Here is a 26422-nt window from a genome sequence, read left to right on the forward strand (position 1 = left end):
CTATTTTCTTGCCCTGAATGATAACTATCTTCTCTTGATAAAAATAACTTTATGTGGACTCCCAGGAGGAAGTTAAAAGGAATGAGGAAAAGTTGGATTAATTTTAGCTGAAGAAATTTAGATCTGGCTTATAAGAGAAAAATCAGGTCACTGAATAAAAGAGCCCTTTGTGGGAAGATAGGGGTTTTCTTTCGTGGTTTATCTTTAGTAAATAAGAAAGATAATAATAACTAAAATTTCTTTCATGCTTATTAGCTTATGCCAGACACTGTTTCTGTTAATGTATTGAATTCTCACAATAGGCTCCGAGATGCCATTATCTCCATTTCACAGATGAGGAAACTGAGGTACAGAAACCTGTCCAAGGTGAGATGGCCAGGAGGTTCAGAGATGAGATTCAAACCAGGCAATCTGATTTCAAGAGTTGAATTTTTTTGTTTTTTTGATTCATAGACATTTAGAAAATGTTACTGAACTCATGATACCTACAACAAAAAGCAAAGTGGGCAAACAGGCTTTGGCTTCCTCTATCACAAAACAATCCATATTACATTAATGAAGGAAGCCAGAATATTCTCTAATGTCCTATGATTAGGGCAAAAATGGATGGTAAAATGTTACCTAAAATTCACATTTCTGCTATTATTATTATTATTATTAGTAGTAGTAGTAGTAGTAGTAGTAGTAGTAGCATGTCAGTCAAGCCATTTGGGCTTAGAGCTTTATTTATTTATTAAAAACAGTTTCCCCCAGTTTTACTGAGATATAATTAACATATAACATTGTAGTAGTTTTAGGTGTACAATATAATAATTTGGTATATGTGTATATTGCAAAATGATTACCACAATAAATTTAGTTAACATCTATCACTTCAGATAGTTAACAAATTTTTTTTTCTTGTGATGAAAACTTTTAAGATCTACTCTCTTAGCAACTTTCAGATATAAAACACAGTATTGTTAACTACAGTCACTACGCTGTACATTACCTCCCCAGAACTTATTTATCTTATAACTGGGAGTCTGCCCCTTTTCACCACCTTCACTCATTTCACCTACCCTCAACCCTCACTCTCCTTGTTGAAATTCTTGATGTCTCCATTTCATTGCCTCTAGGGTCAGCCTTTAGAGAAGAAAGCTGGATCCCCAGATGTTTTCATTTACTCAACAGATTTTTACCGAATTCTAATTCTCTGCCAGACTATGTTGTAGGCACTGGGGAAACAAGACCAAAGTTTCCACCCTCAAAGGAAAAAACATATATATAATAAATATAAATACAAACCAAACATACATATATATATATTCTCCTCAGTCCTCATTTGGGTTCTGCTAGTGAGTCTCTCTTTTGAATATAGACTAAGCCCATGCGAGTTTCTGAAGTGACTAAAAATGAATTCAGTGTTCTTCATTTCCTTTGGAACAGCAAAGACTGGTTCTGAATGAGGCTCCATCCACTCCACTCTACCAGCCCCATTCATTTTAATCGTCCTATCTCTACTGCCACTCCTTTCTGATAGGCATAAATAGGAGCTCTCCATTTGAAACAGTCATGCTACAAAAATGAATTTAAAACAGTGACTTAGGTAGTACTTATTTTTATAAAAGGATTCTCTTTTGCAAAAGTATATCTCATTCTTTCCTTAATTAGGAATTTATAAGTATGTGTAACCCAAACAGCTTGACTGATCAAAATAACAATAACAATAACAACAACAACAACAATAATTGTGATAGAGGAGGCAAAAGCCTGTTTGCCCACTTCTCTTTTTGTTGTAGGTATGATGAGTTCAGTAACATTTTCTGAATGTCTATGAATCAAAAAGACAAAAAATTCAGCTCTGAATCAGATTGCTTGGGTTTGATTCTCATCTCTGAACCTCCTGGCCATCTCACTTTAGACAGGTTTCTGTGCCTCAGTTTCCTCACTTATGAAATGGGGATAATGGCATCTTAGAGCTTATTATGAGAATACAGTACATTAACAGAAACTGTGCCTGGCACAAGCTAAGCCAAGAAATTTTAGTTATTATTACCTTTCTTATTTACTAAAGATCAACCAAGAAAGAAATACATTTTAAGGAAGTTATTGATTGGATAAAATGATGTACACCTGTATGGGCAAAATGAACCCTGTTTGGACAGTCTTATATCCTGTTTATTTGGAGGCTCTGATTTTCAGTCTTACGAATTTTTTTAAACTTTTTTTTATTGAGTTATAGTCATTTTACAATGTTGTATCAAATTAAAGATTTTAAAAAAGTATCTTCTTAATTTTAAATTCCTCTGAAAAAATAATTGGCACACTATTTATTTTGTATTTCTCTAGGCTGTTCATTTGATATAATAGGCTTAGCATTTTGAACTGCAGAGGTACTTTTCAAGTGCTGCCCCTACAATAAAATTTCCCTTTAACACAGCAGTCTCTTTCTTTTGTGCTTTTTTAGCATTTTGTTTACACTTCATGTTGGGGTGTGTACTGTAGCATATTCCAGACTTTGGAGACTTTGCAGCACTTAAGATAATGTCTTGTACACAGTAGGTGCTCCAGTGATTAGGTGGTTTATCCCTATTATTACTTGGGGGTTTGGAAAAATTACTTATCCTCTCCATGACAGAGTTTCTTCATACAAAACAAGATCAACAATATCTCCCTCAAGGGACTGAGGCTAAACAGAATAACTGATGAAAAACGACTTTGTTAAAATTAAAGCACTGTGCAAATATTTTTAGTGTCTTACATATTTCAGACAATAAATTCACCAGGTTAATAATAACTTAATAACCTTCTCAGGTTAATAACGCCATTGTCATGCAGACACTCCTGGATGGAGGACAATTACCAGCCGGAATATTACTACACGGTTTCTACCGTGTTGGATGTTAATGATTAAGTGTCACTGAATTTTCATAAAAGGAGTATTGACTGTATTGTAAAATAGTAATTCTCAGATTTAAGTACTGACAGCCCCTAAATTACCCAGAGCTTATAAGTGTGTCAGAATTGCCAATGGGCATTCTCTGACAAAGCCTGGAGAGTCAATCAAAGGCTACCTTCTAGTGAGGTTTGTTCTTCAGACACTTGCCTCAGTGAGCTGAAACTTGTAGGTGCTCAGATACAAGCAAGAAGAGGTAAACCTGTTACAATGCAAAAATCTGAATTTAGATACAAATATTCAGTTTGGATTATAGAATGTGATTGTTTTGCAGAAATGTAAATTGGAAAGATTGGTTGTGTAGTTATGCCTGGGCACCACAGGTCGTGGGCACTGGGTGTTTTCCACAGGAGTCATAACCTCACTCTATTGGGAAAGTGCATCTCGCCCGTCCCGCAGGCTGCTCACATGCAGGGCACCTGCTGCTGCCTGCTGAGAGGATGCTGCACCTTCTCTGGTCCATCAGAGATGAGCCAGGGCTCCTCAGGGGCTAGGGAGCCCCTTCTCCTCCAGCCTTGTACCCTACCTGGAGCGAGAGCTGGACTCTCTCTGTCTGGGTCCCTATACCACCTGGCTACTGGGTCTAGAGGTGGTAGGAGGTGGTGATTAAGCTTTGTTTTGTTTTTCTCTTATTTATTGGGTCTGCGTTTTCTGTATAAGGTCTCATTAGCTTTGCAAAACTGTTCTTACTTTCATTTTAAGAGCTAAAGTGTTACACTTTTATGGACCAAAGCAATATAAAAACCTCACAAAGTCAGGTTGTCTACGTGGTGATATTTGCCAAGAGTTTCTGTAGTAAATGTTGTCATTATTTCCTCACGTCCTAATAACATATGCAAGCAGAAAGGACAAATGAAATAATACGGCTTATGATTAGTAACATCATAAAGCACCTATTTCCTTCTTTTTGCTGACCTACTTAACGGATGTATTCTTTTTATTGTGCCCTTTCTGCAACAAAAGAAGTCAATACTTCACAAAAGTTTCCCGTTAACATGTTCAAAAAAACCTTCATAAAAGTGTTCTTGTATTACACACAACATGCAAAACTGAGAAATGTCATCAACGTAAGACAGAGGGAGTAAAAGAAAAGACAAACATTTTATTGGGTTATTCTGCTTGCTTGTGATATGGCAAAAATGAAATAATTTACATAGCTGGGTAAGTAAAATATCAGTAACTTCCACATTGTAATTTTTAGCAGGATTCTAGAGAAATGTATGCTCTGGAGTTTTGGGACATTTTCTGGAACTACTGCACTGATGATTCCTACCAGTTCCATTCTTTTTCTGTTACTTATTCTGTCTCTTTCTTTGAGAACTAAGTAATCCAGGGACCATGTTGGACTTTATTTTTACTAAGGTTATACATGCACAGAGTTTAGAGTAATCTATTCCTACAGGATTTGTTACATAAAAACCACAAATCTCATTGCCCCAGTCCTTTTTCTCCAGAGGCAACAACTTTACTTCTTGTAGCTGCTTATTTTGGTCCTCTGGGGAAGCAGGGCTTTGAAGGTACCTTCCACAGAACTGTATCGAGCAGCATTCACACTACATCTGGGCTAGTCTTGTGACTCTCTTTGGCCCACAGGATGCAGCAGAAGTGGCACTATACCAATTCAAGGTTTAGGCCTTCAGAAGGTCTGGCAGCACCTGCTTTTTGCCTCTATGCCTAGTGCAGAACTGTTGCCTTGGGTCTCCCTTCCTCATCATTTAGGGATTTCCAATACCTCTCTCCTGTGTTGCAGCTCCTGTTTTTTTTTTTCCAAGTTTGCTGTTTTTTTTCCCCCTCTTTCATTTTGGTGGAGCACATTCTCCAGTAATTTCTCAAGAAATGATTTGTGAGTACTTAATTTTTTGACAACTGTGCCTGACAATATCTTTATTCTACCTTCACAAGCAGCTGGTAAATTAGGTATTGAATTCTAGATTGCAAACCAAAGTTCTTCAGAATTTTTAAGGCATTTCATGACACCTTTCTGCACTGTTGTTTAGAATTCTAAATCATTCTATTTCCTGGTCCTTTTCATGTGACCTGTTTTTTCTCTTTGGAAGTTCTTAGGATTTTTTTTTTTTTTTTGTCTCTCATGTTGCACAATATCATGATAATATGTCTTGGTGTGGGTTTATTTTTACTTATTGATCTGGGCACTCAGTGGGTCTTTATCATCTGGAAACCTGTGTTCTGGAGTTATGGGACATTTTCTGGAATTATTGCATTGATATTTCCTATCTTTTATTCTCTCCTTTTTCTTTTATTCTTTTTGTCCCTTTCTTTACTTTCGGGGAGAGCTCTTCAACTGTATCATTTAATTCTTCCACTTACTTTTTGTTTAATGCTATCATTTTTAATTTCTAAGAGCTCTTTTTAGTTCTTTAAGTATAAGATGTTGTTCTTTTTTTTCATGATTCAAATATTTTCTTTGATTTCTTTGATGATATTAATGATCATTTTGGTGAAGGTTTTTCTCCCTACATTGGTTCTGTTCGCTCCAAATAGGATTTGTTTGTTTCTTTGTTTCTATATCTATCTTCTGTGCTACAGATCTTTCTTTTATGTCTGGTTACCCTTGGTCATCTGCTCATATTTAAGAGTGGATGCTAAAGTGCTAACTGGGGGGCTCTGAGCACATCAGTGAAGCTCATCAACTGTGAACTTCATTGTAAGATAAACTGATTGGGTTCCTTAGATGGGGAATCATTCGTGTTAGTATCTTTAGGTCTTTTCTCTTAAGGAGGATCAAATTTTACTAAAAAGGATCTTCCACTCTCCTCACTGGAGGATGAAGACCCCAGCCACCAGCATGCTGGGAAGCAAGTTGGGGGAGAGGGTTGGGGTCTCAGCAGACACTATCTAGTAGTTTATTTAGAGCCCCCATTTTCAGTTCTATCGCCTAGCCCTCACCTTTTGCCTGATGTCTCCCAGTGGAAAGAATATGTTTCACTCTCTTCAAAGAGTATTTGCTTTTTGGTTGGAGAGGGCTTTGGGGAGTAGAGAAGAAGATATGGCATCCTGGCTGACTCTTTAAAAAGACTCTGTGTGCCCCAACTTTCTGGGCTTTTTGAGCATTTTGAAGTGTTAAGTCAGCTTGATTATCAGTTTAATATTCAGGTTTTTTTTTTTTCTGGTGTGTTACTTTCCATTCTTACATCTGTTTTTCACCTTTCAGGTCTAGAAATGGCTCACATCGATTCTGATCACAACCCTTTGGTCAAAGCACAGTTGTATGGCCCCAACTGCTCTGCAAGGGAGGCTAGGATATTTAGTCTGCCCATGAGCAAGAAGAGAAATCGGTGTGGTAAACAGAAAATATTGTTTCTGCTCCAATGCTTTTTATAAATCACCATTTACTCTTATTTTAGAGGGATTTAGAGAACAGTAATAACAGATTCATGTGTTCAGTGGACCATATTTATTTGGAAGTCTGTCTGTATACTTTTATATACCGAGGAAAGTTTAGTCATCATTTACTGTTCAGAACATATAAAAATGGGGGCTAGTCCTTAATATCTGGTCTTGGCTATAAAGGCTTAGGATGCAGAGCAAGTGATCTAGACGCAGATAACCTGTGTTCATGTCCAGACTCCATTAATTTCTAGCTGTGTGACCTTCACCAAGGTAGCCTGTCTGTGCCTCAGTCTCCTCAACCGTAAAATGGGTAATACTGACAGTGCCTGCCCCATTGCGGTGTTGTGAGGATTCAATTAGTTAATGCTTGTACTATAGTAAGTGCCAAATTAGTTGTTATTGTTATAGGTTAGTTTTACTATTGTTATTACTATTATTTTTATTATTAATATAAACTATTCATTTCAGAATCATGCTGTTGCCAATCTGCATGGCTATGTAATTAATAATATTCAGTAACTGATTTAAAGAATGAAGCTGATTCATTGCTCTCAGGCAAGTCAAGGAAGAAGAAGTACTATTCTACAGCATTGCTGGGGAGTAGGGAGTCTTCACAAGCTGAGAGTTGCTCAGGAGCTCTGGGTCAGCAATTAGCTTAATGTGCACATGGCACTGTTTCCATCCCAATCCCAAGGCATGAGGGAGCTACAGAGTGAAAGGGTGTTTAGCTTCTGTGTAACAAGGGGCCAAGGATAACCACATCTGCCATCAGAACTGGCTGCATGATGCAGGGAAGGAGTAATGGACCTGGGTGTCTGCAGACCTGGATTTCAGTTCCCCTTTGTCTGAACACCAGCAGAGGCCTCTCACTGTCCTTGATCTCTACGGCTCTATCCAGCTTTAAAATTCTATAGACAATCTTGTGGATGTGGTCATAACCTTGAAAATCTGCTGGAAATGGCCTGTCCACGACTGCAGACCTAGGGGTCCCGATGTTCACAGTTCTTGCAAACACTGAGCCTACTACACGGTGCACCTTCCCTGCTGGTCATTACAGACTTGGGGCAAAGAACACCATATGCTCATCTTCTGATTAGAGACACGAGTCAAGCCCCACTCTCTCACTTACTACCTGCATGAAAAGAGTTGAAGAAATCACTCTCTTCTATGATTTGGCACCAGAACTCTGCTTAGGGAGGAGACTGTCTTTGTAAAAATACACTGCAAAGCTGCTTAGGGTTGATGAGCCCCTCATGGCCAGGGCCCAAATGTCAGAGAACAGGGATAAACTGCTTTGTTTGAAAGGAGAAGGGAAATTTGCTTTACTATTAAGGCGAAGCATGAAGAGAAAAGAGAATAGTGGGAGAAGAGGGGGAGAAGCCTGTGAGACAGTGTGACATTGGGGAAGTCATGGATGAAGGGTTGGTGGAAAGTCTCTGTGTGAAAGATCCAAAGGACATTAACATAGGAGATGCCTGCTGTTCGATTAGAAATTGTTTGCATTATTGAGAAGTAAACTTCTCTTTCATCCCTACCTATATATTTAGAAAAGTCTGCTGTATCTGTTCAATGCTTTGTGTGAGTGAATTTTTGTTTGTTTGTTTTCAAACTGTGGAAGGGCTAAGTTTTACGTTTTGTCTTCTGTGATGAAGAACAAAATAACACACATAGAACCAGAACCTTGAAGGCAGGGGTGACCAAGAGAACTTCCATCTTTCAGGAATTTGCAGAAATCCAGGGGAGGATGTAGGATTCGTATTCTTGTCGATTACTGAGTTGAGGGGTTGGAGTCTACCTCAGTGAACTTTCAAGGATAAGGGGGTCCAGTGTATGTCTGAGTTGCCTAGGTGACCTTGGCTAGTGATTGACTGGCCTGGGACTCAACTTCACTTCTTTTAATCAGTGGATATTTAGAATGCTTACCATACCTCAAGCATTTTTCTGAGGTTAGGATATAAAGTAAAGAAGATGTAATCTTCTCTGGAAACTTCCTAATTGGAAGTGGCAGGGGGGCTTGTACTCAAGGTGATCACAACTCCTAGTCTCCCTGGACATTCTTGGTTTGTTCTATTTGTTCTGGCATAGTTATCAATAATGTCCACCTTCATGCCCCAGAAAGTTCCAGTGTGGAGGTAAATTATCTTGTAACCATTCCACTGAGTTTTTATAAAGCCTGGATGATATAATTTATATGAAAATGCTTTATGAATTGTAAAACACTACACAAATAAAAGGATTAAGAGATTTAAGTTCTTTTATTACATTTTCCTATTAGAGACAAAGAGAAATGTTGAAAATTGCTGTCTACCTTGGTCTCTGTTATTGCTCTGAGATCTACTTGGATTTGCAAGAAAATAAACTTGTCAGAAATTTAATTTCATTTTAAGGCAACTTAGCATGTGCCCAACCACTTTCAAGATTAAATTTCTTTTTGTGGTCTCTTCTGGCTGTCTACATGTATGCTCGAGGGTTTTGTTGTTGTTGTTTCCAAATTGATGTGTCCTTTCAAATTTAGCATTTTATGATTCTTAAGGATTTGGGACATGGGGGACATCCTAATTCTCTACGAATTTTTAAAGCCTGTTTTACAAGTGAAAGAGTATAAAAGTACTAAGTGTTCAGTATTTACCACAAAAAAGGCATAGACCTGTCCTCAAAGAGCTTCCAGTATGACCAACTCATGTGCCCCTTATATCAATCCATGTAAGAAAAGAAAGGTACCATTTCCTTTTCCACAGTGAAGGGAACTGAGGCATATCGAGGTTAAATATCTTAGTCAATTCCATAGCCAATAAAGAACTAGGATTTAAATATATATATGACTTTAAAGCCTGTTGATCATTTATTCATGCATTCAACAAATACATACTGAATACCAGGCATGGTATATATGTGTGTATATGGTGGTGAGCAAAACAGATGTGGTCCCTGTACTTATTTCTAGTTTGGTGTCATCATCATCATGATCAGTCAGGCTGTTATTTATTAAACACAATTTCTCAGGTACTGTGTTAAGTGCTTTACTTGCATTATTGATTACAATTGTTACAATGACTGTGAGGGACATACGATAATTATCTCAATTTTACAGACTGGGAAACCAAGCCTCAATGAAGTTAAGCTATTTTCAATCAGGGGGTAAGTGATGCTTTGAATACGGCTGCCATTCTTCCAATTATAAGGGCCTTTGCTGCGTGGTCTCGTGGTAAGTACCATACTGAGGGGTTAGGGTGGTAGTGGAGGATGGGTGGAAGGAAGATGTCTAGTAGGGAAAGCCTGGGGTGATTTGGCCTTTACAGAATCAGTTTTTTCTAAAGGATAGTCCAGTTTCAGGGAAAAAGTGGTTAAGAATGTAATTTCCTTTAAAATTTTTGGCAGAAATAATTAAGTACAGACCATTAAAATTGAAAAAGGTAATAGTGATTATAATCATAAATAACAACTGTGTAGTAAATAATATTAATAAATTGCATATTTAGGTCTACCTGAAGTGAACTGTATGAGAATGCCTTGGGTGGATGTCTGAACTTCGATTAGTGTTCACTTGACCTAGTTCCCATTTCTGTTTACTGAGTGAAGCATCTATTTCAGGTACATAGATTTTAAGGTGCTTGCATGTGAGGCAAATATGACGCTCTTTGACTTCTAGTACTTCTTTTAATACATCTTCAGAGAAAAGTGCATTTTTTAGTTGCTTTCAGTCTTCCCAGCACTCTCTCCTCCTCTACTTTCTGGCTACAGAACCTCTTTTGGGGGGGGTTGGGAACCCTTAACCCTGAGACTCGGGTGGAGCTGATCCCATCTCTCATTTCATGCTTACAGGGATTCTCCCACCTTCTTTGCCACAGTGATGGATTCAGGGATGGGCAGTGATCTAAAGCAAGCAAATTTCAAATCCTTCCTGGGACCTTTCATTGTAAGTAGCAGGAAAGATGGCTCTGTTGAACTGGGGTTTGCTCAGTTGGCTGGATGTGAGCCTGGCACTGCTGATGGCTGTTTTGCACAACAGATGTAGACTAATGTCTAAGAAAGGATAATAGATTCTGATGACACCATTTGAGTCCTGGATCCTACTTTGCCTGAACTCATTTTACGCTCAGACTTCTTGGTCCTATGAACTAAAAATCCATTTTATTTCTTTTTGCTTGAACTAGGTTGAATTGTGTTTCTGTCATATGTAACTTTAAATTCCTGGTTGAATCAATACTCCACCAGAGATCTAATCTTTAAAAATAAAACAAGTGTCAGATTTACTTATCCTCCCCATCACATTAGGTTAAATTGTGGGCATTCTAGTTTCATCACTAAGAGATTTTTTGTGCAGCTAGGATCATCTGGCAGCTGCAGGCCCTGGTAAGTGCTCTGAGAGTTTAAAGGAAGTAGATGCCCTGATCTATTATCGCTTGGATATCCCTAGAATCACAGGGCTAAATGCCTAAAAACTCTGTAGCAGTGTAGAGACAAGGAATCCTGGATCGCCAAAGACTCATACACATAATATAAAGAAAACTGAGTCTCAATGAGGAGACCTGAGTTTAAGATTTGGCTCTGCCACTGATTTGCCTAATGATCTTGAATGTCTTTTAGATTCTTTAGTCCCAATTTCCAAGTTTGCAAAATGCATGGGAGGTACATGGTGACAGAGGGTATTGTGGCTTCAGGGTGGCCTTGGAATGAAGTAGTTACAAGGATCTAGTGGCAGACATAGGTTTGGAGGGCCCATCCTGGCATTCTAATGCTCATGGCCAACCTGCTCTGTTATATTTAAGATTTGGCTAAAAAGGTAAAATGAACCATCAGGAAACAAGTGCATTTGGAAGAGCCTGATTTACAATCGGAGGACACAAGGAAGACTAAAAGTGGTCTCATGCAGAGAAGGGCTTAATAAATACTTTCGTAAAAAATCTACATTGTAAAAATTATCTGGTGAATTTCATTTGTAACAAATATTTCACTGTTTTCTAACAGTTTACCCCCATGCCCTTTTAAGCCTAAAATAAAATAAATATGCCACACATTTTGACTTTGGAGACCTCTTTTGGACAAAATTTCATCTATTTCCATTCCATAATATTTAATAACTATAGTAACTTTGCATCACATATAAGTGATGAAAGTGTCAACACGAATGTTTCTTTTTTGGCCTTAATAAGGCTATCTAAACAGTTCTGGGTTAAAAAAATAATATTAAAAGGAAAGCAATCATGCATGTGTTGTATTAAGCTCCCTACACACAGAAAAGAGAGTGGGAAAGATGGAACACATAATTAGAAGTAAGTTTCTTTTATATACAAAGCAGGGCAGGGCCACAGTAAATCCCCATAAAACCTATTCATGAATCACCCAAGTTTAAGTAAAGGTAGCTTCTCAGTAAACATTCCAGGGTGTTAGTTATTTATGCAATGTATCTGGTGCATAGAATTATTGGACATAAACTACTTCAGAATATATGCCAAAATTTTTGTTTTACTAGGGATTAATTAAACCATTTATAAATAAAATGAGCTATTTAGCAAGACTGTTTGTATATTGATGTTATGACTAGTTTGTGACAATAACTTGGTATTTTCTAGTTAATAGAGTTGGAGGGGCATGCATTCAGAAGTAGTTTTAAAACATTAAAATTTTTTTTTTAAGATTTTATCCACTTTTATTTCAAGTTTAGTTTTTAAAAAATATATAATTTTAAAGGAAAATGCTTCAGAAAACAGTGATTTTCTTTGTTTTGTATAATTTAACCTAATCAATAGCATTCTTACTAGAAATTTTTCTGAAGTTAGAGAGAACATATTGACAATTTTCTTTGGCATTTGAATTTGTATCTTAAACTTTTTTCTTTATAGCTAGAACAAATTAACAAATTCATACCTTAAAAAGAGGTTTTCTTCCTCTGCTTAAGAATCTGTAAGTATTTGATTAGTTTATTAATTACTGATAGCATTAATTATGTTTGAAGAACTTAAACATATAAAACGAAATGGTAGTTATCTCAGATGACTGTGTAAGTCCATAGGGAAATTTAATTTCCTACAAATTGTTTTTTGTTATGTCTGCATTCATTACTTCTCTTACTTAGATTCCCCAGTGGTATTTTAAATCATTTCTTAGATCAATAGTGATCAGCTATTATCCATGCCTATGAGACTTGTATAGATTCTTTATATTAAATACTGCCTGTGCATCTTATTGTACTTTGATTACATACGTACTTGACCTTTACACTTAATTCCATAAGATGCTTTCTCCTTTTTTGTCATTTTGACATAAAATAAGTATGGAGTTTTCTTGACCACAGTATGTCTCCTGCTCAGATCCATAATATGCGACAGCACAGCTTTCTTATTTTTCCCTTAACATTTAAAACCCAACAAACTGAAGTCCATACTTTATTCAGATTTCCCTAGCTTTAACTTAATACTCTTTTTTTTCTGCCCAACAATCTCATCCAGGAAACCACATTACATTTACATGTCATGTCTCCTTAGGCTCCTTTGGGTCTGTGACAGTTCCTGAGACTACACTTGTTTTTGATGATCTTGACAGTTTTGAGGAGGAATATATTATCTTTGTACTCTCTTATAACTCTTTTAAAATACTTTCCAGAAAAAGAAGTAAGTAATAAAAGTTACTCTCTCTTCATGCCACAGATGAACTTCTTTACCAATGGAGATTAAACCCAAAGAAAAAGAATTCCTCACTTACGGAGGACAGTGATCATCACATATTACACTAAAGGGTGTGCACAGGAGTGAAAGAGAATACACATATGTTGATCTGACTGCCAAGATGTATGAGAAAAGAGAAATAAAACTGAGAATCATTTTATGCACAGATGGGTCAAGGGACCACTTACAGTAACTTCTGCTATGAGTAGATGTTTTCTGGCTTTATTAAGCCTGGAGCAAGAGGCTTATGCTGCTGCAAGAGGGATGCAGATAGGATAAGGTGACTGACAGAGCAGGTTGATAAGCACTAAATAGTTTATTAAGGTAAGTTTGGGGCCCTTTCCAGTGTAGGCAGGGCCTGTATGAGAGACAGAGGCAGACAGAAGAACGAGGGACCTCCTTAGATTCCTGAGTTACTCTTGCTGCAGAACCTCCAAGAGTGTCTAAAGTCCAGAAGTATTAATGATGTTGTATCTCCTCCAAGTAGAACAGCCTGATTTAGCAAATAAAAATACAGGACTCCCAATTAAGCTTAAATTTCAGATGAATGATGAACAGTATTTTTTAGTATAAGTATGTCCCATGCAATATTTGGGACATACTTACGCTAAAATTTTATTTGTTGTTGATCTGAACATTCAACATTCTGGATTTTCTAAGGCAACTCCTTTCTGTACCATATCTTGGGTTCCCCTGGGTGTGTGTGGTGGGAAAGTGGGGAGAAATGAAAAGCAGGAGAAGGGTGTAGGGTGTACAGTCTCTAGCCCCAATCCACCTGTCTCAAGAGAGCAGTTCCCTTAATGTGAAAGACAAATATGACATCACCTATTCTCAGAAGCTACCCCAGGCTTCAGCTTGTGAAGAAACTATAGTCCTCTTTGATCTCTAGAACAACATTCTTTTTGTCTGCTTTTTCTCTTCATTTTTGAGCAAATACCTATTAAGTCTATACCATCTAAACAGTATCCGTTGATATATACACATCTCAAAGAAAATCAAACCCAGTGGGACAAGAAACAAGGAGGAGCAAATGTATATTTTCCCCATAACCACCTGATTTCCTATTTGTCCTCCCCTCTACCCAGGCCCTGAATTTACAGACCAGTATTTAGTTTCATCTCTCTCCTCCTCCTCCTCCAACCTTACTTCTGATTTTCTGAGATGTTGGAGAGAATAAAAACAGAACTATACAAAGATTCATCTTATGTTAGATAACTGAAATCTAAGTATAATTATAAAAATTAAATGTTAAACCATGTTACATGCCCAGGCATAATTTTAAAAATACACAGGAAGAAAAACTTAACAAACTAGAGAATCTGAAAGTGATATAAGTACACTCTTGGCCTCCAAGGAAGTCATCAAAAGTATTAAGTTTGGTATCCTTCACAAATCAACTGGGTCAAAATCAGAGAGCATTTAAAAGCCTGCGCAAAATAGAGCTGACACACCATAATCTTTAAACAGCCTAAATTCTCATTAGCATCAACTGCTGCATAAATGTTCATTATAGTGATTAGAAATGTTAATTTCTGAGAGCCATCATAATTTCCTTTAATATTCTATGGCAGTGTTTTTAAAACTGCAGGTTATAACCCACTAGTGGGTCATGAAATCAATTTAGTGGGATATAATCAGCATTAAAGAGAACAGATTAGAATAGAAAATACCCAATTTCATTGCATATGGTAAATGTAAATACTATTTTATGTACTTTAATTTCAATTTTCTAAATACATATGGGTAACTACTTGGTTATAATATAAAATGTATTTCATATGGCCTGTCATGCACAGAACAGTCAGAAAACAACTATTCTATAGTACAACAAATAAATTCTAAAACTGATCCAACAGTGAAGAACAGTTTAAGTCTCACAAATTCGTGAAAGAGAAAGAAATTATTTCCAATAGAAGATAGTATGATGGTCAATATATTTTAATATAATATAATTACAATTATATTAATCATAACAAAGCCAATTCTTCATTTGCTCTGCGTTTTGGTTCAAGGTGATAAATGTGGTGTTCCACTATTTATTATCATGCCTTGGAGGTGTATGTAAGTGAGAGCTACGGGGTCAGGTTGTCTGTATCACTTCCTGGCCGGCTCATCTTGGGCACATTACTTAATTGCTCTGTGCCGCAATATCTTTACCTATAAAATGGGTCTTATAATAAATTGGTCATCAAACTGCTATAAAGATTAAATAAATTTATACATCTAACAAAGTGTTTGGCACTTAGCAAGTCCTCAGTAAGTGTTAGTTAATATTTACCAACTGACTAACTTATAATTAGTGTTAGTTGGTAACTAACACTTTAAATTTTGTCTCTGATAAATGGAGAATGGGGCCCAGAGTATGCTTTGTGATTCAATCCACGCATGTATGGTCCCTTAATTCTTCTGCATGTATGTTGTTTTTTAGTTCACTGGAAAGAAATGCTTTAGAGTGGAGGTTGAGAAACCTGGGACATACAGTATACTTCATGGGATTATGACCTTCCAAAATGTGACCAAGATCTTGAATTAATGTGCATATATACCTTTGGAGAACGGATGGAGAGGACTGACAGTTTCCAGTATCAAAGGGTCACACGTGATTCAATGAAGAGTTAAATAATACTCAGATTTAAGTCCAGGCCTATTAATTAGCATGGCAACCTTGAGCAAGTTACTTAACCTCTTGTAGCTCCACTTACCTCATCTGTAAAATAGGGATTAAAAATAGCTCTAATGTGATGTAGTTGTTGCAATAATTAACATCCATGGTATTTGTAAAGAGCTTGGCACTTAGCACAGTGGCTGCCACATGATGGGTACTCCAGAAAATATTAATAGTGGAATAAGGGTAGGTAAGCTGCAAATCAGAATACAATGGCTGCTGTTCTGAATTTTAATTTTGGAGTACTGAGTCTATCACTGAATCACTGAGTAATCCATTCATTCCTGATTAAATGCTATCATGTGTTAGAGATCGCTTGGAAGCCAGCAACAGACAAGACACACTCTCTGCCCTCACAGAGCTTATGCAGTCTAGGGAGTCTTACAGGCAGCAACCAGCTTGTGTGATACCTGCTGGCGCACGCATCGTCTGTGGGGCTCAGGTTGAATGTGGTTTTGTTTTGCCTTACAGTTCCCGTTTTCACTTCAGTGCTGAACAGAAGCAATTTCCTTTTGTTCGTTTTAATAGTGAAAATTATTAGTCAAATAATATGCCTATTAAGTGATAGTAAGGGTGGAATCTGATCTGCAGAGCCTAGAGGAAACTGCTCTTCTCTTGGATATGGTTCCAGGGATGAGGACATATAGTGAGAACTCTTTATAATATTGGGACTAGAGAACAGGATAAACACCCACCTTGTAAGGGAAAAATCATACATCCCAGCGCATTTCTATTTTTGCCTAAACTTCCAGGAAGCTTAGAGTTAAACTTAATACGCAATTATAACAAATATATTGGCCTAATTTGTTTTTTGGTTTCTTTCTTCCTTCTTTCCTCTAAATTGTTTTGATTTTCCATTTTTAATGTATTATAATATCTATCTTATCTATTCATCTCCCTGTATCACCTGTGCCACACCAAATAGTTTTTGAAAGTAGACACGGTAATAATTACTAAATAACCTAGTAACTTAGTGTCTTACATATTACATTAGTCTTTTGTACTTCATATATTTTTATGATTCAGTGGACATGACTGGATTGAATATTTAAATTTTATGAAACTGAGTCACAATATAACAGGTCTATTATAGGAAATTTAATAGCATTAACAGTGTTTCACAGGAACGGTCCTTATGTTATCAATAATTGGATGTGTCATGGTATCATTTGGGATTAAATCCACTACTAGGAGACGTAAGGATGCTGTGTTAATCCATTTAAATTATTTTTGCACTCTCTGAACATAGAAACTCTTTTACCTTTGAGCAAAGCTGTCAGGATGGCTAAATCAATGTCCTGGTGTCCTTCTGATCCCATCCGAAATACTGTAATCTGCAATTTGAGACAAGGTGACCATTAGCAATTCATTTCTTCCCCCAAGAGAACTTGAATCAATGAGACCATATTTGAACACAGACTATCTTAGTATCTATAAGGTAGATTCTTAACCACAAAGAAAGCATATATATGAAGAATTCAATTAGAGGGCTCTGTAATTCATTAAGAGGGAGATGCCTCAGGAGCCTCCAAATAGAACCACCTTAGATTATTGCACTGATTACGGTTACAGTCTCTGAAACCAGATACCCAGGGACATGTCTCCTTCTGTCATTTCAGTTTTAGAATTAAAACTTGCTGGATTTACAAAAATGTGTTAAGCCATAATTTAAACTATAAGTTGAGAAATTAAGTGTTTAAAAACAGCCGATTAGTATGGCTTTCAGTAAATGGCCCCACTACGTGCACATTTGTGTGCATGTGTATATGCATGTGTGCAATACAGCCATCACTACACTTACTCCTCAGCAATAGTTATTCAAAGGTTTCAGTATTGTGATGCCTCCTCTCAGTAACCTTAAACCTTCTTGAGAATGTTTTAGCAATACATCCAGGTTGTAAGAAGGGGAAAGCAGACGATACAGTAACATTTTTCCTTTTAATTCAGGGAAGAAAAGTATTCTCTGGGGATGAGTGATGGGGAGGAGAGTAGAGAGGCAGCAGTGAAGGATTAATACATGTTGGATTAATATGAAATCCCCAAATCATGCTTAACGATAATAAAGATTTTTTTCCCGTCAGAGGGAATCTACTTAAGGAAGCTAAAAGGTTATTTGAATATCCACATAGACTGAATTACTATTGTACTCAACTGCTTTAAACTTCAAGTTTATTCATCAGTAAAGTGGGACAATAATAGGGCTTGCCTATTTTGAACTACATAGGAAGCAAACTATAGGATTTGCTAATACATAGTTCTAAGTTTTGCCACCATGATGAAGAGAACAGGCGCACAGTATCATAGACTGTTTTAACTATCAGCTGCCTTAGAAACCTGCTAGTCCACTACCCAGAGACAGAGTAAATTGCAGCAACGAGTTAGAAGGACAGCTGTGACGAACTCAGTAATGCTCCCCCTTTTGTCTCCTGCCTTAAACACTGGGAACAAGGGAGGGAAGGAACAAGGGAGGGAAGGAACAAGATCATTCGAACACCTACTAGTGACTTGCCTAAACCTTTACTGTTTATGTCCTTGGGTCAGAGCCTGGGATGAGTGTAAGGCAGAGATGGCAAGATGAAATGCTTCCTAGCCTTTGAACGAAAAACTGTAAAAAGTAGAGAAAGAGAGCCAGACAGAATCCATCTTCGTGCTGTGTTTGGCTCACAGTCCACAGCTGTGATCTCTGGTAGGGTAGAGGTGTACCTTCAGCTCCGTTATATCTGCACTGAAATCTGCTTCTGCACAAGCACGGGTTTGGACAAAGTGCCATCAGGACATTCTCCCAAACAGAAACTGATGCTCCTACAGAATCCACTTGGGAGATGAGAGGCAGTTCTTCTCTGCTCTGAACTCAGGAAGGAGTGCCCGAATTGGGAAGAAAATTTGAGGTCCACTGGAGAAAGAACCGAAGGGCAGAAGTGGAATTTTGGTTAAATCTTTAACTCTTTAAGTCAGGGCTGGCTAAGGTCTGAAAGGTAGTATCATGTGCTGAGCTCGTAGCAAGCTGAGAATTATCAGGATAATATTTGAGCTCATTGTTTTAGAAGAATTCAGAAATTAAGCATCAAACGGAATTCCTTAAACATCTGACCTACTTGTTCTGCAGATACTAAAATTTCACTGCCTAATTAGAGATCCCATTTCAGATGCAAATTCTTCTGAGGCAGCAGTCAGATAAATTAAATTTACTCTGCAATATAAGACTATCAGGCTTTCCTAGGAATGGTTTTGAGGGGAAAAGAAGATGTATAGTGTGGAGTAGCTAAAGGATTTCAGGGTAGGGGTGTTGGAGACATGGGCATGTGTGCTGTTGTTTGTCAAAGAGCTTGAAATGGCACTGTACTCCCAGGCTTCACAGATTTTCTGGAAAACTGATGTGTAGGGGATGGCTGTCCACACCTGTCCATGCCCCCATCCTGGTGTGCTTATATTGAAGAACCTAAGAACCCTAGAAAGAGGGAAAGGAAGCACCAAGGGGAGGCTGGAGGATCTAAAGATGAAATTCATTTCATAATTTTGCCTTGAGTTGACTTGAGATATTATGTCTCCATTGCTAAACTTTTTATTTGAAATTAAAAAACAATTTTTAAAAATCACTTACTCAGTTTATATATCTTCCTCAAAGAAAAAGAAAAGGTAAGCAGAGAAGTAGAGTCATCTTCTCCTACCACCCTTGGTGTTGGCAAAGATGCAGAAAATCAGGTATTCTTAAATATTCTTAGTGGGGATATGAGTCAAAATAGTACTTTTGGAGTATGATAGGTTGATATAATATTCCTTGGCTTTGATGTTCTATTCTTTAACAGCAATTAGCAAAACAGTATTTGCTAATATTTTATTTAGAATCTTTGCAAATACATTTGTGAGGTTGGTACAATATCATTCTTGTATTTTGACTGCACTAACTTTTCAGTAGGAATGGGAAGCTCTTTAAATTTACTTAAGCCCCGAAACAGTTAACATAGCAAAGGAACTCTTCTTCTGGCAGGTTTGGTAGGACGTTTATCGTCTAGCACTGAGGCATTTTGAGGGATAGATCCCTAACCATCTTTATAAATTTTTCAACAGTTATTAATCAGTTTAGATTTTCTGCTCTCCTGGACTCAATTTCATATATCTTCCAATGTAATCAAACATTTCACCAATATTTTCAAATTTATTGGTATACAGTTGTATGCAGAATTCTCTTATCACTTTAAAAATCTCCTTTACATATAGAATTATACAGCAATTTTTTTCACTCTTTATTTTTCACTTGACTAAAATCATTGTCAGCTCAAAGAATCAGGTTTTCATTTTATTGATCAATATTACTACTCACAATGTGAAGTTACTGTCCTCAGCTCATTCACTTCTTCTAGCTGTTCTTTTCCTAAAAGTTGACTTATTGGTCAATTTTTATTCTTTCTTGTTTCTAATAAATACATTTAAGGTTATGAATTGTACATGTTTTTATATGTACTGTGTCATTTTCATTCACTTTTAAATATATGCAACTTATTTTCTCTTAAAATTGTTTTTAATATTAGAGTGCATATGTATATATATATTTGTAACATTTTGTAAATGTATTATTTTGTTTGAAAAAGTGTTTATGTTCTATTTGCTGGGTACAGAGTTTAATATTATATATAGATTACATTTAATAATTTTTATTCAAATACTCCTATTTGATTTCTGGCATTTGAGAAAATGAACTCCCTTTGGTTGACAAAATTCTTTGAACATTTTGCCAAAGGTTCTGGCTTCTGGTAAGGAACATGCTGATTCATATGGAAAGTGGGGAAGAAATCAGAGGAAATTCAAACACATCTGGAAATGAGCAAACCAAAGATCAGTGGAAAGTGATATTCAAAATTTTCCCAGAAAATTTGTATCAAATAAGTTCAATTATCTGTCATCAAGTTCCATATAAACTACATGTTGATTTTCCATGTAATACTCTTAACAAGACTCACAGTTTAACCTTGAAGTGGGTGAATAAAAAACAGTGCCACAGAGATAAAAATTAGAAGAAATTAATGTAACTCTATTGTGTCCTACTTTAAAAAGACTGTGATGTATGAATTCACACATTAGATTAATAAGTGACTGACTTTCAAAGGGTATTTTATTAAACGATGCATTTGCTAGTTTATTTTAAAAGTGTCTTCCTTCTACCCTTACTTCACGGTTCAGTGTATGTCACTCAGTAACACACTGTCTCATAGGTTAATGCGCACCCACACTGCCACCCACCTCATGCTCTCTCAAGGGACCTTCATGCATGAACAAGTTGGTAATTTAATGAAGAGTGCCAGAGAATGGAAGAGGTTTTCCTTTTTGACAGTAATCCTTGACTCTCTTTTCTCTCTTTCTCCCACTGCAATCTAAGAACACTCTGGTTTGTTTTTCTCTCCCCAAGAAATGCAATTCAGAGGTCAGAAGCCCACCAGTTCCAATACAAGTGAAATTATTTTCTTATTATAAAGTCATTATAAATGACATGACTGTCATTAAAATTGTAGAAAATTTAGAAAAAGTCAAATGAAAAATAATTTCTGATATCCCAAGTCCTACTCAAAGACAACAACTGATGATATTTTGGTTTATTTCTTTCAAGTCTTCTTTCCTTTTTTTTTTTTTTTCTAGGCAGACTATGTGTATGTCTGTGTGTGTGTGGGGGGGAATATTTGTGAAGTACTATCTTGTATTCTCATCATCTTTTCCATTAGCATTATAATTAAGCACTTTCCTGTATTACTGAGAACTTTTCAAAAACATAATGTTCAAAATCTATACAGTATTTTGTCCAATAGATGTATATATCTCATTCAAGCAATACCTCCCTTGTTAGACAGTTACAGTGTGTCTAAAGTTTTGATATAAATAAATGCGATGAACATCTTTGCATGTAAATCCTGTTCTGTATTTGGCATCCTGTCCTTAGGATCGATTCCTAGAAGTTTGGGCATCTTGTCATGAATTGTCTAAGAGCTTGAAATGAGTATTTTATAAAAATATATAAACTACATAAAAAGCTAGCTGGAGTAAAAGTACTGGAGAGGAGAAGGCAGCCCTTATAAAGCTGGCTGCATCAAAATGGTAGTGGGAGCAGGCACACATACAGGCTGAGAGGGCAGCTTCACACCTGGAAGGATGGGTGCTACAAGAAAGATAAGCATTCGTCCCCTCTCTGTTTGCACCCCTACCAACCACTAGGATGAGTTTAAGTTTTTGTTTTTTGGAAAAGGGGTCTTGAAATACAGACTGACCTCACCACTTTCTCGCAGTTTTATTTTCCTTATTTTCACTTTAGCCCTTTGATGCTGTGTAGGTCCCAGGGCAGTGCTGGCGCAAATAACTGGATGGTGCTAAGGAAATCATACAGTGAACACGAGCTCTGGATACTGTTTTTGTTTTAGCATGTAAGTCATATCACAATAAGGACACTGTTACGTATGGGTTAGGAGCTCAACCAAGGTTCCCTAGATCCAGGTCTGACATTTCCTTCATAGCCTGAAGAGCACTTTGTGATCCTAAGGTGACACAGAGGGAGGACACGAAAAAGTGGCCCAGACGATTTTATGATGAGGGCAAAAGGGGAACAGGCTGAATTCCTCATTTACTGATTCTTTGGGGAAATTTCAGTGGGGTGCTCTAGGGGGCTCGCACTCGATGGCAACCTGTCATCTTCTATCTCCTACTTGCAGTTCTTTTCCTGACAATTGATGTTACCTCGTTCATTTATTACATAACCTGGTGATGTGCCTTACTGGATGCCAATGCAACAGATGCCAGCGGTCCAGAAATAATGTTTCTAGATGCTTCTTTATATGCCTCATGGTTTTGGCTAGCAGAATCAAGAATATTTGTCATGTACCATCTTGTTAGCCAACCAGATGGGTGAAAATTCAATTCAACCCAAGGTAATATTTTCCATTTCAGGAAGGCCATTATTGTGTTCATGTGCCTTTTCTTACATACTTTTAAAAAATAGTAGCTATCTCTCTGAGGAGAATATGTAGGACCACAGATGGTTCTTATAGGCCAACACCATATGGACTTTTTATTAGGTTGTAATAACTTTTAGTGTGTTTTTTGGTGGTTTTATTTTTTGCATCATCACAGGGTGAAACTACATTTTTTTTCTGACTTTCTTGTCACAATTATCAATACATCATATACTCCTGCAGCCCAACTACTCCACTGATTTTGATTTCTCCAGGGGAGAGATTGCCAAGAAGGCATGATAAAGTGCCATGGACAGAGAAGTTCTCTCGCCTCCCTTCTCAAGCCTGTCTGGTTTCCTTGGCAACAACCTTGTCGACAGTTTCCAAGGTTGGCAGACCAGATACCCTTGATTCACCCCTCTGGAAACCCATCATACCACCTGTTACTGGGCCCATCTCACTCCTTCCCTTGGATAGGTCTTAGCCAGTGAGAGAGGCCTTTGAGGGTAAGGAGAATATGTTTTGGATTACCTTCTCACTTTAGGAAAAGATACATTTTACTTCTCCTTCCCTTCCTGCCCAAACATAAGGAACATCTGAAATGGTCAGCAGACATTTGTTCATGTTCAAACATCCATAAGACATCTGGTCCATGCCAAATGGTTTGGACGGGACCAAATAGCAAGTACCTTTTGGCCCAGAAGTGGGATTGTGAGATCATATGGTTAGTTAACTCTGTAGCGTGAATCATACTGCAATATACAAATGTATCAAATCAACATGTTTTATATTTTAAACTTACATAATGTTATACACATATACAATGTTGCATGCCAATTATATCTCAGTTTTAAAAAACAGTAATTTGCCCTAAGCTAATGAATAGATTAGGTAAAACAGCAAATGGAAACAAGGTAACAGCCACAAAAATCAAAATCCCTTCTTATGGATGTTTCTGAGGGAACAACGGGCATACGGTGAATGTATCAGATAGGAAGCTGAACCTATTAGATGCCCCTAATGCTGATTTTCTGCCATTTTGAGCATGAAGAAAGAAATTCTGTGATGTCCAGAGTGAAAAAGAACCCCAGTGATCACCTCTTCAGTTTTTTTTTTTTTTTGATGGTAAAACCAAGATTCAGCAAGCTCATTATTTTAAACTCCACATATAAGTGATGTGATGTTTGGCTTTCTCTGTCTGACCTACTTCACTTAGTATGATAGGTCCTATGTCCACTCAAGCTGTAAATGGCGTTACTTCACTCTTTTATAGCTGACTAGTAATATATCTGAGGCTAAATAGCTTTCACTGGGTCCATGGAGCACAGGGTTGGAGTCTTAGATGCTCGATACCTTGGTTTGGGTGCCTGTATGTTTCTGCACTATATCCCAGCCAGACACTGGTCAGGTTTCTCCCTAATATCCACCCCTAGTCTCACTAATAAAGATAGGACAAGCTCCATGCTACATTCTGAAGGTACTCAGATCCTAAAGGGTTAGGACTCACTTGACTTGTAGCCTCGCAGGAGAATCATAAGCAAAATAGACACTGCTACTTGGTCAAGAATGTCCCCATGTGGAAATAAGATGCAGTATTAAAATACATTCCTAGCCTGAGAGCAGATAAAGATAGAAAACCTTCTGGGCTGATTTGTGGATGTGTGCAAAAACCCATGTCTGAAGGACACAATAGCCAATGCCAGGATGTCCTGGGACATGTGTCTGACCCAAGATAATCTTGAATTTTGTGTGTTTGTTTGAGTTAATATATTTGAAAGCATTTGGAAATGGAGATGCAGGATTATGTTTTAGTATGATGATTATTGTCTCAAACAATGGCAACTAAAAGAAAAAAAATCACAAAGACTGTTTACTGGAAGTCAAACCCTCCTGAGACCCTCCTCTGTCTTTAAGTGTGCATGCCTTCCAGGGGCTGCTCTCCTGTCCTTGTTTCTGCATGCCTGGTCATCATCCCACGGGCAGAGAAAATTCCTTATTTATCTATACAATGCCCAGCCTGGAGATGCTGCCTTTTTTTTCTCTTCTTTTTTTGTAGTTTTTGATTTCAATTTTTGCTTTCTCAACAGCTTTTTTTTCTAGGGCCACAGGAGAAGAATAAGAAGCAAGAGCCTCCTTTGTCGTACAACAAGAATGGAAATATAAAGGGAAACAAAAAGCAGCCCTGGTAGGTTTTCCCCTTTAACTAGCTTGGCAAGTGAAAATAAAGCTGGTAGAAGAATGGAAGTCCTCCCATGAAGCTGCACTTTCTGACCTAACAATGAAAGAACATGACATCTGTTAAATGGTAAAAGGAGTATTAGTCTAGGGCCCATTGACTGTCATACCAACCTACAGAGAACCTTATTTTCAAAAGTTTTCTATTCTTTTAAGCTCAGATGGAATTGATTGAAAGAAAGAATGATTCAGTTTATCAACTCTACTGTTTCTTCCCAAAGCCAAATACTCCCCCTTTCCTCCTTGGGTCAATTCGAACACACATCCTGTGTCCTCCCATTGAATGGCTGAGTTTATTTTCACTGTTGCCCACTGCGCAAACCACAGCTGTAGCTGTTCCAGGTCAAAACTCTTTGCAGCAAAAATTGCAGGCTAAGATTTTGGAATTATTAACTCTTTCGAGAATGATGATTTAGGAGGGACAGCTTTTCTCTCAAGCAGAGCAAATTTTTCCTCTCTCTCTCCATCTTAGGATTGCTTTACTGTTCCATGTCATATGTATGTATGTCAAAAGTAAAAACATTTGGGGAGAAATACAAGTTCAAACATGAACAAAATCAGGAAGCTGTGATGAAAGCCATGAGAAAATTCTAAGCAGGGAAAGGTTATGGGAGCTGAGGAGACAAAGGTCATTTCTGGCTGGTATGACTCAAGAAGATTTTATGAGAAGGCCAGGAGTTGATCTATATTTTATAGGGTAGCTAGAATTTTAATAGGGACGTTTGATAGTGGGGAGGAACAGGAAGAAAAAAATGATAAGAGAAAAGTGAACATTAAAAACATTATATATTCAATTTGGCTGGAGCCAAACTGGGTAAATGGAAGGTGACTTATGAAGGAAAGCTGGGGCCAAGTTGTGAGGAGATCCTTCACAACTAAGGAATTTGGACATAATTCACTATGCACTAGGCCTTTTGCCAAGCACTTATATGTATTAACTCGTTAATCCTCACATCAAACCTACGATGCTCAGAGATTAGATTAGTTACCCAAGAGTGCTTAACTGGTAAATGACAGAGTCAAGGCCGAATCTCAGATCTGTTCAGCTCTAAAGGCTATTCTCTTAGCCTCTCTAGGCTATCTTGCTAAAGTCAAATACTGTTAGAGGCAAAACAATCTCACGGTGGGAACTGGAGGCAAGGCCCACCTTCAGGGCTGTTGCATCAGGTTTAAGATGAAGTAACAAGGGCCTGGATCAGGAGCTGGTCGTGTGATGGACAGGAGGCTCTGTGCAAGGGACGTCAAAAAGAACCACATGGTGTGTTGACTTTCAGGAGTCAAGAGTCAGGGAGGAATCAAACATGACTACTAATTTTTCAGTGTTGGTGCTGAGCATGGTGATGCTCTTAAGAGAAACAGAAAAGCCAAGCTGTCTTGGAGGAAAGTGAAGAGTTTATCCATAACTTTCATCAAAAGTTGACTGAAAAGTTGAGTTGTAAGCCCAGCGCAGCACACTGCGAGGTAGGGGGTGATTCTGACAGTGTCCTGCTGGGCAGTGAAACCAAATCAGTAGAGTCCTTGCTGCCCACGTGCCCTCAAAACCTTTGTACTGGACAGCAAAAAGATGAACTCTCTGTTAAAATGCCTTGGAATAAAGCTGCACCAAAGCCCTGGGGAGATTCTGAAGAGTAGAGAA

At 37.5% G+C, this 26422-nt stretch overlaps 1 protein-coding gene across 1 annotated transcript in view; it reads right to left on the minus strand.

Moving 5' to 3' along the window:
- Positions 1–26422, minus strand: part of TRPM3 (transient receptor potential cation channel subfamily M member 3) — a 724277-nt gene that overhangs the window by 109754 nt on the left and 588101 nt on the right. The window contains exon 10 of the mRNA XM_064490266.1: positions 16881–16953. Within this exon, the coding sequence (XP_064346336.1) occupies positions 16881–16953 (73 nt within the window). The remainder of the gene's footprint in view (positions 1–16880; positions 16954–26422) is intronic.

Source organism: Camelus dromedarius, chromosome 10 (assembly GCF_036321535.1).
Source record: "Camelus dromedarius isolate mCamDro1 chromosome 10, mCamDro1.pat, whole genome shotgun sequence".
NCBI lineage: Eukaryota > Metazoa > Chordata > Mammalia > Artiodactyla > Camelidae > Camelus > Camelus dromedarius.